Here is a 16,387-nt window from a genome sequence, read left to right as displayed (position 1 = left end):
TAATTAAATAAACTGCCAGTTGATAAAATCATTCGAATAACGTTGTGAAATGCTAATTAACAAAACTGATGTTTATACTTAATTCCCTATTTTAATATATTTCAGTGAAAATATTTAATGTCTTTGCCTGTCCATGTAAATCAATTACATGTTGGCCTACGTATTGCTTAACTACCTTATTTTGATATATGATTATCTTTTTTAAAATAATAACCGTTTTTTCTTATTAGTTACATTTTGACGCTTACATGTTGAAGTTAATTTCATATAAAATATAGTTATTAGCATGATAGCATTGAAGCAACCATTACTGATTAAAAAAATCCTCTTATGACAGAATGTTGCAAAAGTTGATTTTTTTGTTCACTGAAGATAAAATTTTGCAAAATTTTTGACCTCTAATTAAATATCTTATCATTAATGAATGTTGTATCATTATTAATTAAGATGGCGCATCATTAATAATTTTATCTTTAGAGAATAAAAAATAAACTACTGCAACATTCATTTTATCATTAGTTGATTTTTTAAAATAAAAAAATGACTACACACTCAAGTCTCTTGTCAACGTAGATAAGGTGACCTTTCGAAAGGAGATACATTTTCAATATTTTTATTTACATGCTAATAATAATACTATATCGCATGGCAACATAATTCATACATTGACATAATTATCGTGCAAGTCTTCATACATATGTAATGAAATATGGGGATAACGAACAGTATTCAAGCTCAAAGTCCATTTAAACAATACAAATCGGGAGCAGAGCAAACATGGGCCTCCAAAAACATCAGAGGTGGGATCAGGTGCCATGGAGGAGTGAATAATTCATAGAAAATAACTTGCATAGGGGCAAAAGTATGCCACTGTGACATGATGACATGTTTCGACCGCCTATATGCTAGTTGACTGCCTACAGAATATGATTTCATGCAAGATAATCATGTGAACTTATTTATAACATCATGTAAGATGTGACATCTTACTTGCAATATGGAATTTTATGAAACATGCAATAAACAATTTTAATATTCAATTTGAGTATGTTGACATACAACTTATTTATGAAGACATGGATAATACTTTTGTCAACATGCAATTTATTAATATCAACATGCTTTTTGTTTACGGATTTTTTTTAACATGGATGATAATTATGTCAAATTGCAAAGTTTAATGTGTCATGCGAGCTAATTATCTAACACACATTTAAACTGCATGTCCCATGAAAATTTGCGAGTTAACACACATATCTTGCATGTGAACATTAAATATTCAATCTTGTAGGTAAAATGTGAGAAATAACATGTGAATAGATCACATCTAAGCACAATGTGCACCATTAGAAAGAAATCATCTCTTGGAAATTGTGCTAACTGAATATTAACATGGCTATAGTTGATATGAATAAGGGCACTTAATGCGTCTTCAGGACAATATTCTGTAGGTAGTTAAACTGCAAAAGGGATTAGAAATGTTCCACCATAATTATCACTTGATTCCCGATGACTATCCAGGATATAAACAGCTATACAGTATCTGGGATGTTCACTCAATTGTCTTGCATGTCAACATACTGTAAATGTATTTTTCTCCACAGGGTCATTATATGTTCCGCGGATTCATAGTTTCTGTTCAACCCGCGGGTAGAATATTATGCGGATATACGCGGTCACAATTTTCCGCGGAAATTTTCCCCGGCGTACTTAAAGTACAATTTAAGGCATATTGTGGCAATCTAAAAATCTGCGTAATTTACTACCCGCGAATCGAACAGACGTTGTGATTCCGTGGAAATCGGAAAAAAACTACGTCAATATTAATATGCCATGCTATCGTAAAAAGAGCATTTTCTAACCATCTCGACCAAACCTTAAAATTTTGATGAGGATTATAAACCTTCAACACTCACCTTGACAAGTACTGTGATCACTGCCCAAAATATAGCCACTAACACAGGAGCAGGTGTAGCCATTAGCAATGTTTGTACAATTCTGGCTACAAAGAGGAGGCTGGTTTTCCACACATTCATCCTTGTCTGCAAAAGTATGAAAATTTTTTACTTTATAATTTTTTTCTTTTAATATTCCTTAATATTAAATAGATCTCTTATATTAATGTAAGATATCATAAATTAAACTGTTGCATTGTTGAAGCTATAACACTAGCATATGCATATATGTCTTAAAAGTTAAAAAAAGCTAGTGACATTGATATCTATAAGATTGTTAAAAAAATATCATACATATAAAAGTACATAATATACCTGAACAGTTGGTTCCATTGCCAACTAGATGAGTGGGACACGAGCCACACTGGAATCCGTCTGGAGTAGTTGCTAGATCACGAGCCAGAACATCAGAACAAGTCACTCCAGGAAAACAAGGACTGGCCGCACAACCATCCATGTCATTCTGACAGAAGTCTCCATCATAACCAGTTACACAGGTACAGGGGACAATATAAAACTGGTCACTACTGTCTACATTGAAGCCACAGGTAGCACCATTCTAGGCAGGAAGAGAGAAAGTAGTAAGAGACAGAAATGCAAAAAGGCACAGTTTTAATTTGACAAAGAAATGTGTCTATTCAAAAAATAAGAAAGAAAGAAATAATACTAATCGACACCTGATTGACATAAGTGTCTACACAAAATCGGATGAATATAACTTATATTTTCTTATATAACTTGTCAATTTAATGAAATAGGCAACATACATCCTCATGATTTAATTATAAAAATTTCGTTGACTCTAAAAGCTTAATTTGTAGGCAAAATACACTTAAGTTTTCAAAATACTGCTTAATCACTAATTTTCGTGGGGTGTTAATTTTCATTGTTTTCGAGGTATGAAAGATCCACGAATATATGTCAACCACAAAATGTAAAATGTTATAAATACTCAACAATTCATCATCCACGAAATCAAATCCCCACGAACTAATAGTTCTACCTCAAACCACAAAAAATTGACGAAAGGAAAATATGTAATTCTGCAGTAACCGCGATTCTGTGTTATACAGTTACTTCTTATCCCTGTTTGTGACCTGTAACAATTTTTCTCCTGTGTAGAGTCGGGCTATTGTGTGAAAAAGGCTAAAAACTACTCATCGTTATCACATAGTTTGGCAAAGAAACATATTAATGTGAACAATTTTAACATATCCAAGATCATGCGTATGAAAATTATAATCTATAATTGTACGAAGCAAACAAATTTCAATTGGTATGGTTGGTTGCATCTTGTTTAACTTATTAATCTTGTTTAAAATTCAAGAATTTTTCACTCATACAGAGACGTCGACGTTAAAATTTAAACCTATACTCGGGACTCAGGGCCATTGAGCAGTAAGGATTCTTTATCGTGCTAACGCCTACCGTGACACGGGACCTCTCTTTTTCAAGGTCTCATAAGAAAGAACCGTGACTTTCACTTCTAATGCCGGGCGCTTGGCAAAGGAACAATCACTTCCCATGTTTACGTCTTAAGTTTGACGCTGCGGGGCGAACAAGAATCAAACCTGGGTCTCCCGATCACGAAGCGAGCGCCATGCCACTAGGCTGCCGTGACCGTTTAATTTGTATTGGTTGAAGCAAAAATGGTAGAGATATGTCAAAGGTCGTGCAACATGTTAAAAATGGTTCACCTGTTTCCAAGAAGAACGTGGAATTTATATAAAATTAATTGCGCACGACAACAGACAAAAAGATAGCATGAAGCCACCTTATCAATACAGGTGCTTTACACTTTTCTCTGAAAGATGTTTATCTTCATACTCTGTATATCTTTATAAATAATTTAAAATTAAATCTTTACTCTGGTAAACTTTCATGTCCTTAGCAAATTTTTATTATTGAATAAGATAAAGTACATTTGAAAAAGGAAATGAATGCTGAAAGAATGCTGAAAGAGTATTCCACCACAAATTCTACTAATGTATTCATCAAATCTAGTTACCTGACATTTGCAAAGTTTAATTTTTGGTGTCCACAGCGACTGAGCCTTTCCGTCTGATGCTGTGATCTGGATTGACATGGAGTTGCTGTCTTGAACTTCACTCCAAGTCAGTATTTTTGTTGTATTATCCACACTAAGTCCAGATGGAGTATCACTATTAAGAAACAAGGAGATGGTATCCCCTCCATTTTGATCCTCAGCAATAAGTTGTAGTGTGAAGTTTCCGCCAACTGATACCTCTATTGTAACATTGCCATTCTTTATCTCCGGTGGATAGTTGGCTGGAAATATAGAAGTTTTGAATTTTCGTGAGGGTCACAAACATGTAAAATAAAAACTTGAAACATCTCATTTTGAAAAAAAATTGATTCTATAACTGATTCGGATAAACACAATAATTAATAATAGTACTATGAACAATATCGATATTTTTTATCATAATTTCAATTTTGAAAAGAATGATATAAAGTGTTCCTAGAAATTTCTGAGAATTTTTTCGTGAACTTATTTTTCAAAATATTTTAAAAATAAAATATTTATAGTTTTAAATCATGTTTTTAATAAAATGACAATAATTGCTATTTTCTTATTTTATATGCAGTTTTCATGAATAAGTTAACGTTTTATTTGTACTTTTGTTCCATTGCTAATTTTCAAAATGAGTGTTTTTTAAAGAACGCCTATTGTAGATATTTATTATCAAACAATTTTAAAAACTAGCGAAACTTCTGAGACACTGAGTATTCCACTGTCTACAATTGATTCACATGGGCAAAACATTGAAAAATGGAATGGAATTGGGCAGAGGGAAAGAGTTGGTAGGGTTAGAAATGAAACCATATTTTTCTGCTCTTAGAGTTGTTCTTATGAGCAAATATCCAAGCCTTTTTTAATTTGTGAGTGTTCGTTTACTAGGCTAACAAACTCTTTTTCTTTAACTGAATTTCTCTCCTTCTTTAATTTGTTGTACTACACAATATAAAGTAGATGTTGGAATACTCCGTGTTCCAGAAATATCTCTTCACTAATATATCTTAAATGAGCTTTATCTTTTCAATAGCAGCAATTGTTAACATCAGTAGACAACAGGAGGTATATAAAATAAATACAAGTCTATCCATTTAAACTGCATGTACGTTTTGAAAGTATGGGGTATTGTCATTGAATAAAAAAGCAACATTACATGTTATTAATCCAACATTGAAGATAAATGTATTATAAAAATTTCTCAATGGAAACACTATATAATTATAATTTTAAATTTTTATTCTATTTTGGCAAAATCAAAGTAAGGTTTGCACTTGCCAATTGATTATTACCGAAAGTACTCTAATAATAATTTATAAGTAATGTGTACTATGTAATATAAAAAAAAAAGATCAACTCGAAATTAAGTGTTTTTGGTCTTATTTAACTTCTTTTAAGTCTACAAAGAGAAAACACAAAAATATATATATTTCTAGCCCATATGTACAAGGCTAGTTGACGCTCTTACCAAGAGTGGACTGTGTTTCCACCAAAGCAGTCTTGGTGTCAGAAGTTGAAGAGGCCAGGGCAGCGTTTTCAGTGACCTTGAAGTCAAAGTAACACTCCCTGCGTTTTTCTGGATCAGAATCAGTGCTTTCTCCATTGTTACAGGTACTGATGGCTGTAGCTCTTTTTGAGGCATTTGTAAACATGACAGTCAGGTCAGCATTGAAGAAGACAGGGGTATAAGAAGAATCTATGTGGCTTGACCAGGCGGTATTGTTGTCTCCTCCATTATATGTAAATAGAGTGTCGCTGGCATTGTTTTGCCCTGTATAAAATGATAACCAACATAGAATTACCTTATATAAAAACAAACATTCCAACCTCTTAGGAATTACATGACACAGAAGAGAGCAGGTCTTTCTTGTCTCCCGAAAGAAAAATGAATCATACGGTAATTGTAATATCGGTATATTAATTCTATAGAACATATATTTCGAATTTAAGTGATTGAACAAAAATATACTTCAAATGAGCTAAAAATATCCAAACAGAAAATATTTTCAAATTTCTATAAATATTTTTATCAAATTAGAACTTACGACAGAAACAATAAAAACCTTTTAAAACGTGAACCCTTATTTATTTATTTTGATTCAAAATCATATATGAAATATCCTTTGATTATGAAAAGTGTTATACATCCTACACTGTCTTGGAATGAAAGTCCAGGTAAGAAAATTGTATTGCCATGGTGCAGCTATCATTATCTATATATCACGTGGATAGTCTCCAAGAATGTTTTAAAACATGTAAAAAAAAAGAAAAAAAGAAAGACTCATGGGCTTAAACCATATCCAATAACTGAAGTTAAATTTCAAATACTTCAGTTTTGGTAATGTAAGAAAGAACACAATTTCGGACATTGCTTCCTGAAAATCTTTTGTAAAAAGAGCATATTATGATATCAAAGATACGGCTCTGAACACTGTACAAGATTTCCAAACTATAAATTAAAGACCAGTCTTTTGACATCATTTTGACATTTAGACAACTGCTCTTTCGATAAAAATGGAACTCATAAATTACATACCTTGTCATTGGACTTTTGCAAATTATTATGTTAAAAACATTCTGCTTCTACACAGAAGTACTCCGAAGTTGATATTGAAAAGATGTTTGACTTTCTGATTTGAAATATCTGAGAAGTTTTTGGAGATCAGGTCTTCCAATAATTTATTGGAATTTCCATGGGTACTAATTGCGCCCCGTTATAAACTGACGTGGTTTTTTATTCTAATGAGTTAGAATTTAACAAAAAACTTTTACATGAAAGAAGTCTCTTGCTGTGGCCTTGAATTCGACAATCAGATATATCGACAACGTTTTATCAATTAATAATAATCATGTTTATTCCTACGTTGATTCGATATATCTCTTTGAACTTGAAAGAAAAGGTACCATGATTCTGCCACATGGATATTTTGCCAGAGATAAACTTTAATGGCAAACTTACAGCTAAAGTCTATAACAAACATGACGACTTCAACATTTCTATCGTCAAATTTAATTACATATGTAGCAAAATAAAAGAACATTGTATCACCTCTATATGGAATGTATGTCTCCCAGTTCATTCGGCACACAAGAGCATATTCTATGTGCCAACAATTTTTAAAACGAGACAAGCTTTTGACAAATAATTTGATGATACAAGGATATCAACATTCTCTTTTAAAGTCAACATTTCGCAATTTCTATGTTCGATACAACGACCTTGTTAGCAAATACAATCCATCGTAAAGTCAAATGTTGAGTGACGTTTTTCATACAAATTGTCAGGCATTATTTTCACACTGAATTGTCTAAGGATTTTTCCGTTTACCTGATCATGACAAGGAGCACACGGCGGGCGTGGCCCATTGGCAGAGGAGGCTTACTTGGTCCATGTTTGCTCTGCTCCCAGTTCGTACTTTTCCGATGGATATTTGACCTTGATTTATTTCTGTTAGTTATCTTCATGTTTCATCATAAAATTAATAATAGTTATATTTTTTGAAAAAAATCTTTTAATTCAAAACCAAGACTATAGTCATCATTCAGGTAAAGATTGTGAAGGTGATTTTTTTAAAATATATATTTTATATACTCTGCAACATTCCGATTGCAATGTTATGATTTAGAAATGACCAGTCAATAAATGATAACTTAAAACATATCATCAAAAATTGCTTCTTTCCCCCTTTTTAATAAATAAACATTTCGTTTTCATTGTAACTATCTGATTTCTATCCTGTATGTATTTATTTTTTGTCATTTTTCTAATATTTTAACACACTTAAATATTAAAAATCCATCTGGTAAAAACTCTGAAAGTCCATTGGAAATTTCCACTCACACTCCATCCCCCAAAACTGTGTTTGTGAGACAAGGATTTCTTATCAATGTTCTGTTAGAAGGTTGTGACTGACTTTTTAATGTCATAGGTCATAACGTTTAGATTTCAGTAAACTGGAATGAATTAAGCCTTATTTCTTGAAATTTAATCAGACAGATTTCAATATCTAACTTTCATGAAACAGTAATAAATGAGAAATGAAGACTTACACTCAACTCCATATGTATAGATGTCACTTTCCACAGAGGATGATGGTGTGATTGTTCCGTTAGGTGAGGTGAAATCATTACTTGTCTGACCATCAAAATTACCCAACAGTCCTGAAGAAATAGTTGATATTTTCAAACATTGTGTGGCTTGATCGATCGATCAATCATAGAAATATTTAAATTTAAGGTAGAGACGGATAGCAATCACGTGATAGATAGAATCCGCATATAAGCACGTGCTGTTTTTCCGGATTCCGCAACGCCGCCAAATAATAATCTTCATTTACACATTATTGTCTATGCTACAAGATGGCCGACGAAGCAGTCGAGAAAATTTCCTCGTTTAAAAGACAAAGTTTCCATACATATTTAATCTTGACGGTCCTCGAAATTGAAGCACCTTAATAAGAATCGAAATGAAAATGAGACTGAAACCGACCATGAACATAATTTTGGTGAAACTACCCCTTGTCGACTGCAGCACCACGTGGGTGCCGGTATCTGTGTCTGATGTGGTTTTGAATATAGACATTAACTGATTAAAGGCCATGACCCTGCAGATGTTAATTGGTATGATGGAAGAAGGAAAAATTTTGCAGAACAAATGTTTTGTTTGCAGTGTCCGTTTCAGATACATCAGGTGAATATTACGACTATGGTGCATGTTTGTTTAACAGTTTAACGTACAGGTCTGGTACAATCACTAGATTTAGCTACGTAGCTTGAATTACCTACATAGGTTTATTTACCTAACTAAAGTAGTTTTATTTAGCTACAAAGTCAAACTTATTTTATGACCAGACTCTTACTTCTTGAATGAAATAACAAGACCAGACATTTCTGGTGAACATGATAAAGGCCGGATTGGTAATTATTTAGCACAATGTGAAGTAATCATCCTTTTCTGTGCCTAAACGCACACCAGGTTGTGTATAGTTACTCAAACAATAGAAATACATATTTTGCTTAAAGCATTAAAACGCAGAAATGTGTAAACTTTCTCTCCTTTGGATCGCTTTTTAAATATTAATCCCTTGAATGTATAAGCAATCAGGGGCATGATGGAATCAAGTTATTTTTTAAAATAACTTTTTTAGGTTACTTCACTTATTTATTACTAAACAAAGAAATTAATCATTTGAGTTAATTCTTAAAACGTAGAATGCCTATCAATTTTGCCAAAAAACATCCAAATTTTGAGTTTGCTGCTGATTATATGATGTAAGGCTGAGAAAGTTGTAAATATATAATATTATGTACTTCTTTTAATAGACTCAACAGACTTCATATCTCCTGAGCAGATAGAATGATATTTATCAAAATATCATGATATTTTTCAGGGAAAAATAATTCCATTTCATGAACATTTCAGTGGTCAATTACACAACTTCCGCTAATTTTGCCAACAGTGAGACTAATTTTCCTAAAATCCTTGGATATTGCCATACAATCTCTATGTCTTACATTTTTTTGTGCAAAGCTGTAGATTTTTGTGCAAGAGTTCTAAATTGAGGTCGGTTAAGGTTGAAATCTACCGAAATAAGTTGTGATTTGTTGAATTTCAACTTGTTAAATCTTAAAGATAGATTACTTTTACTGTCATGAACCTTTTCCATCTACTTAATAACCCAAGTACAGCATGAATAAAGCTTTTAATCAGATACCAGTAGGTTTAAAATAATAAATAGTAAAGTATCAATAACTGGAATAAGTTACTGAAGAAAAGCATAATCAGGGAAAGATAACCCAAAATAATGACATTTAATAACTTAAAGAAATTATTTAAAAAATAACTTGTTTCCATGATGCCCTTGACTGATAAGTAATAGTGGAAATTTACTTGCAATTCTAGATCTTTTGTCTTTTTGAAATAAAAAGCAAATTTGTAAAAAGTTGCATTGAAATAGCTAAATAAAGCTACCCAAAGTAGCTAAATAAAGTTACAGTAGCCGTCTGTAGGTAATTCAACCTATGCAGATACATGTACTGATTGTACTGGACCTGTTTAATACTTAACATTGTATATTATTTAAGTACATATATTTTACATGTTAACTTATGAACCATATACATAGATGATAAATTACAGTTTAAATGGTGCTGTATTCAAAAGATTTTTAAATAAATGCAAGTTTATGTAATAATTATGCACATGTAATAAATTATGTATGTATATGTTGTATGCTCAAAAGGGCCCTGATTATAAAGAGATATCATAAATACTAAAAGAAATATTAAATACTACAGGTGAAGCAAAATATGGACTAGCTAGGCTAAGGCAGTGTATTCAGCATTCTCTGTGGAAATAATGTGGCCATTCAAATCAAGTGTCAGCTAGAAAGAGGAATATCAAGGGTGCTTTTTACATTAACTTCAAAGTAGCCATTGGTTTGTATTTAAAACTTAATTTGTTTCCTTTCTTATTTTTTCCTTTCAATTTACACTTGCACATGTATCAGGGAAAATCCAGAAATTTTTCAAATAAGGGGGGGGGGGGTGTTTTATATTATTATAAATTTATTAAATTTCAAATTTTTAGTCCGTACATTCTTAAGTTACACACCATAATGTACAAACTATTGTATACATGTAGAAGCATTTTCTTAAGTCAATAATTTTTCGAAGTTCATATACATATTTCAGGAAAATTCAAGAAAGATCTGCTACAGTAACTGTACATGTGTGACAGGAAAGGAGGAAAATGTATGGCTGGACCGAGATTCTAACCTGGGACCCCTGCACCACTAGTCAGGTGCTCTATTGACTTAAATACATGTACCGGTAAATGCTTGTGTATAGACATACAAAGAAAAACACACATTGTAAATTGAATTAAAAACTGAATACATGTAACCAAAAATTATAAAATTTAAAGATGTCTTCTAACTTGAGTGAGATTGTTTCAACTATAACACCAAAGAATTGGTATGATAATCTGAAGAAGTCAGTATTGTTAAAAAACTTATGAGACATGGTTTTTTAACAATACATGTACATACTGACTTCTTCACATTATCATACCTAAATTTACAAAAAATTAAATTTACAAATTAAATCAGAATTGTTAATAAATTCTACAATCTCTTTTAAATAGATCAAGCTATCTACTTTAATTTTTATTGTCTTTTCTTCATGTTACAGATCTTATGGACATACATGATCCTTGGCTATATAATCAAGTGTCATATGCAGTGTTACAAAAGAATATTGGAATTATGTCAATAAGGTAATTAGGACAAGACTGGATTAAAACCAAGGAATAAGAATGGTGTAAAAAAATGTATTTTAATTCCACATATAATAGTTACTGTATGTATACATAAATTTGCGTATTTAAAATTTAGTGCAATTACTGGGTGTGGAATTTTTGGCAAAATCATGAATTCGAGCTATATATGTCCCTGCTGTATATTGTATTTATAAATTATAAATGATTTCTTAGCAGTATTCTTGAATTAGTGCATCGTTGTCTGCGCCAAAGCTGCTAAAATATGAAGCCCGCTTTTTTAAGTACACATACAGCATGTTGCTAGTTGCTGTATGTATTGTTTCAGATTGAAGATGTTTCATTGACAGGTACATGTAGTGTTTTTTCCACAAAACTTTATCCTTCAGCCTTAACTCTTAAACAATTATTGCTGGGTCTTTGTATTTCACATGTTTATTTCTTTTTTTAACCCCATGATCTTGGCCTATATATGCATTTGATTAAAAGATTCATGACAATTTGATGAATACATATATATAAAATGTATTGCTACAGTATAATCTGACAGAAATGTCTTATATTCATAATACAGACATAGTCATACCATGTTTGCAGTGTAAGAAAGAAGTAATACATGTATTTTAGTTCTTTAAATATTAAAATAATTTGTTCATTTCAGAAAAAGAACTACCAGAAGGATACAGTAAAGAGGAAACAGACATATCCCACCCATTAGATATGTGCTTCAAAATCTGAATATACAGAATGAATTCCGCTCATTGCAGCTCCTTCTGAAAAGAACACCTTTGTTGTATTGACATAGAATCAACAGAATTGTCCGGTTCCTTGAACATGTCACAACTGGATCCATATGATGGCAATTAAAGATTCATACATGTGTTCATAAATGATTGATCTTCGTCAGCCAATAAGCCAAAAAACTGCAGCTAGCAAAATAACAAGTTTATCTTACTTTTCCAAATGAATCTTAATGGTAATACATGTACATGTAGCATCAAAATTCATCAAGCATTGTTATATTTCTTAGATTTTCTTAAATCAAACCATCCTTTTCTTGTTGTAGGTCATAATGTTGTATCAAATGACATTCCAATTTTCTTGAAATTACTTGAGGAGTTTGAACTTCAAGAAAAACTTACATATTATTGAATGTATTCACTTTATTTTGTTGAATTACATCCTGAGTTTAAAAGTTGTACACCATCATATACAGTTTATGGTGGGATTCTTCTAACTTTTATGAATCTGTGTGTGTAAAATCTATACTTTAATGCTACAAATTATTACCTTTAATAGATTAGACGTTCTTACGTAAATTATTACACTATTTTTGTATGTATGTAATGATAACCGAATCACTCTCTATTTCCCCGCACTTTTTACCATGTGATGCTTTAGTGTATTAATATCTGACTACTGATGACCAGGCAGTCTTCATTAAACAGTGAAACACATAACTCATGCTTTTATTTGAATATCTTTAAAACAAGGATAACATACTGTGGATTGATTCTGTTTACACAACTTCATAATCACTGGGTATTCTTATACATGTTATACATGTATTTGGAATGAAAAGAGGAATTGTTAAAGGAAAGTGAAATTAATACTAATGTTGTCAAAGGAAGATTAAAAGAACAGTTTCTTTATGCACAGAATTCGTCAAAAGATATTGTCATTGATAATTCATCCAAGAATCATATGTACAATAAATCTATCAAAGTCAATTTTAACGATATAAAGGAAAGTTTATATCTGTTTGAATGTAAGTGCAAAAAGGTCAACCAGGGCAACATGTGTCTAGGATGTATAAATATTTGCTTTTGTGATATAAAATGTAATTTAGATGAATATTACAAAGAATTTACTCATTTTCTGTGAAATATGTTGATGAATTCTTTGATAATCTCTCTTAGTCACCATATTCTTCAAAAGTGCATCCTTTGTAAAGGAAGGGGGTAGGGTAGGGTGTAAGATAATAAACTTGCGCCAGGTTGAAATTAAACCCCATTATGTAGTATGATTTTTTTCTGAAATTTCAGATACCTATTGACTAACTATAATATGCAATAAAAAATAAATTTGATGGGTAATTTTTTCACAGTGGAAGCAGAAGTGTGAGTCTTTGAGCAATGAATATGCAATATTTTAACGTAATCTGACCATGCATCTTGGTGAATGTAATTCTGTTTTTCGTTTACAATGCTTGATACTTTTAAGATTGATGTCAAATATTAATTCATATAGACAGATGTTTGAATTCATATAAGACAAATGATTATTAATATATCAATAAAAATTTTATAGCCCTTTTCATTTCTTCTTCTTATATTATTTTACCCTGCTTTTTCAGCTCTTCGGTGGGTGATGAAGGCTATATTAAAATTATCAAATTTCTCTTAAACTAGCCCGATGACCTACCTTGAATTTTTAATATGATTTAGAACAAAGACTCAACACAAACATATATAAAATTCAGAAAATTTCAATGGTTAGTTTTTTTGTTGACAACCTATCAATCTCTACCTTAAAGTCGAATGAAGCCAGATAATCTTACCTTTGAAATTACTGCGATAATTGGAAGCGGCTTCAATAACAAGCTGAAACATCTGATTATTAAGTTGTATACCGGCTGTTAGTCCGCCGCTAAAAATCATTTTCCAGGTGGGTATGTTTTGGCTGCTAACTGACTTAGTTATGGAGACCTCATTCCAATCTACGGCTCCTGATGACAAATCCACGGATTGGAGAACACCGTTTTTGAGAATTTCTATGAAGGTAATTTTTAACAAATGGAGTACAAAATACACCCTGAAAAACGTTAGATGTACTCAAACTGTAAAAGAAAAGTTTCACTTAGAAATGTTACACATATACTTAATGGCATTGAACAATAAAATCTTATGGACTTTTTTTATTGAATGTTAAAGCACTTGCTGGACATCTAATGGCTTTATTATTGTCTAGCATGAAACTGAAATATATTTTAGTAGCTCTTAAAAATGCATTGTTGGTATAAAGTCCAATTTTAAAAAGGAAGTTTCAATTTTAATGTGCAGACATCTCCAACATCCAGATGTCGACTAAGATTATTTTAAATTGAAGCATCCATTAATATTTGAAGGCTGTCTCCCATATATCTGGAAATTATTGAATTATGCTATAATTGTATGTGGGTTATATTATTTCATGTAGTTCGTTTTATCAAAGAACTTCTATGAATTATTTTCTAAGTTCTTAAACATGTTATATGAAGTAAGATAAAATAAGTTTCAAAAATATTTTTTTTTTGTTTCATGCAGGATGAAAATAAAGGCCGCTAGAATGAAAACAAATGTTTTAAACACATAAGCTAAAATGTTTAATGTTCAAAATTGTATATTCATGTAACAGAATACATCTTTGTATCTCTGAAATTTTGTCATTTATTTTTTCTGCCAAAAACAAAAAATATAACACATTGAGGATTTATTCAAAATTCTACACGACAGAAACAAACCTGTGTTATTTTTTCCTGAGTTCAGTCTGAATTCCACTTTATCACTAATAGGACTGGACTGTTGTCCGGCTACAGCACTAATGTAGGTGGCACTCTTAACACCAGCAGGATTTCTCTGAGGTGAAAATCGTCCTTGAACTTCTACATCAGATGCTTGGAGTAGAATAAATTCTCCATGTCCATTGAATGTGAAGGATAACCCATCAAGTGTTGTTAAATGGGGATCACCTATTGGTAAGGAAAGATAATTTTTCACGCATGCATGCACATCGGACATGTGTATCTTTAAACATACACGTACTTGCCCACATTCTTCTACAAGTCTGCAGTTAACTATGGAAACTATGGAAAACTTCCCATTTGTAAGATTGGTGAGGGTATTTCTCCACTTTCGAAGTTCACAATGAAGTTGAAAGCACAACTAATGTGTATTTGAATGTAAATAAAAAAAAGTTCAGAAGAAAACTAGCTATTATTCCCAACGTCTAATATTTGCTTTGAACTTAAGCTGGTTTGTTAAATATGTTTGTTACAAGATTGTAATTATAAATATTTTACATGTTACACTACCGTAATAATAAACACTATACACATTTGATTTTGGTGCAAATTTACAAATATGCAGCCTCGAAGTCAAGCTGTTACTGCGCCCTCCTTGAAACCCATTTTTGATGAATTTTGGAATCGAATTCATCACGCATTCAAAGGATTTCAATCAAAGGTATGAAAGTTTTTACTCTTATAATATATCTTATCAACATCACTTTAAATTTTAAGGAAAAACATAGTTTATACATGTAGATAAAAAAACAAACAAAAAGGAATGAGATATGACAGAAGGCAAAATTTTCACAAGAATTAAAGATGGGATTTGATTGTTTGACATTGACCTCATAGGAAAAAATATTAATTGATCTTATCCAACAAAAATATTTTTCTATGAAAAAACTTGTATTTAATCGTATATTCAAATATACTTAACTCTGAATCCAGATTGCTTTTGTAATCCAGCTATTTTTTTTTATTACCCTAGTTTGTTAAGCATGCGTATGTTTATTTCTTAATCTTCAAACCTGCTCCACTGGCCACAAAATTGTCGGAGGAACACACAGGTAACACTTCCAAGAACTTGTCACAAAGATCTATTTTTGAGGCGTAACTGTTTTCTGCATTACAACAAGTGCCAAAATTCTGATCTGCTGCAATTTGTACTTCTGATGTCGGCTGACCAATCCTACAAGATAAAATTAAGTTTTTGATAAAAGGAACGCCTTCATCTTCTAATTTATTTGTCGAGTATTCGAGGTAGAACCGCCTTCGAGTAAAAAATGGAGATGGAATTTCATGCTTTTTTTGTCGCAACCAAATTACATTTAGTACATGTATTTTAATAAATATATATTATGATTTTCATCGCAATTGACAGGCTTTAATTAAAAGGTTAATGAAAAGACATTAAAAAACCTGGTACATCTGTACTTGTGTCGAGGTATATATGCGCGAGTACGATAAAGACCCATTTGTGCATTGTGTAAGCATTGTGTAAGTAAAAGAACAGTTCACCTATAGTTGATGTAGTCTCAATATGAGAGAAGAAGTAAAATTCTCTACAGTTAATC

At 31.5% G+C, this 16,387-nt stretch overlaps 1 protein-coding gene and 1 long non-coding RNA gene across 2 annotated transcripts in view; one reads left to right on the top strand and one right to left on the bottom strand.

The window, feature by feature from the left end:
- LOC133176914 (serine-rich adhesin for platelets-like) overlaps nucleotides 1–16,387 on the bottom strand; it is a 166,867-nt gene that overhangs the window by 134,853 nt on the left and 15,627 nt on the right. The window contains exons 13-20 of the mRNA XM_061311972.1: nucleotides 15,842–16,002; nucleotides 14,769–14,996; nucleotides 13,827–14,039; nucleotides 8,041–8,151; nucleotides 5,459–5,761; nucleotides 3,964–4,244; nucleotides 2,271–2,514; nucleotides 1,917–2,042 (exon numbers count right to left, since the gene is read on the bottom strand). Coding sequence (XP_061167956.1) covers nucleotides 1,917–2,042; nucleotides 2,271–2,514; nucleotides 3,964–4,244; nucleotides 5,459–5,761; nucleotides 8,041–8,151; nucleotides 13,827–14,039; nucleotides 14,769–14,996; nucleotides 15,842–16,002 — 1,667 coding nt within the window. The remainder of the gene's footprint in view (nucleotides 1–1,916; nucleotides 2,043–2,270; nucleotides 2,515–3,963; nucleotides 4,245–5,458; nucleotides 5,762–8,040; nucleotides 8,152–13,826; nucleotides 14,040–14,768; nucleotides 14,997–15,841; nucleotides 16,003–16,387) is intronic.
- Nucleotides 11,185–12,726, top strand: LOC133176936 (uncharacterized). The gene is made up of 2 exons (XR_009719590.1): nucleotides 11,185–11,266; nucleotides 11,928–12,726. It is a non-coding gene; the product is annotated as an uncharacterized LOC133176936 (long non-coding RNA).

Source organism: Saccostrea echinata, unplaced genomic scaffold, assembly GCF_033153115.1.
Source record: "Saccostrea echinata isolate AGI-Se365-2 ecotype Australia unplaced genomic scaffold, CSIRO_AGI_Sech_v1 ptg000084l, whole genome shotgun sequence".
NCBI lineage: Eukaryota > Metazoa > Mollusca > Bivalvia > Ostreida > Ostreidae > Saccostrea > Saccostrea echinata.
The sequence above is the reverse complement of the archived record's forward strand: the minus strand, read 5'-3'. Positions and strand labels throughout refer to the sequence as shown.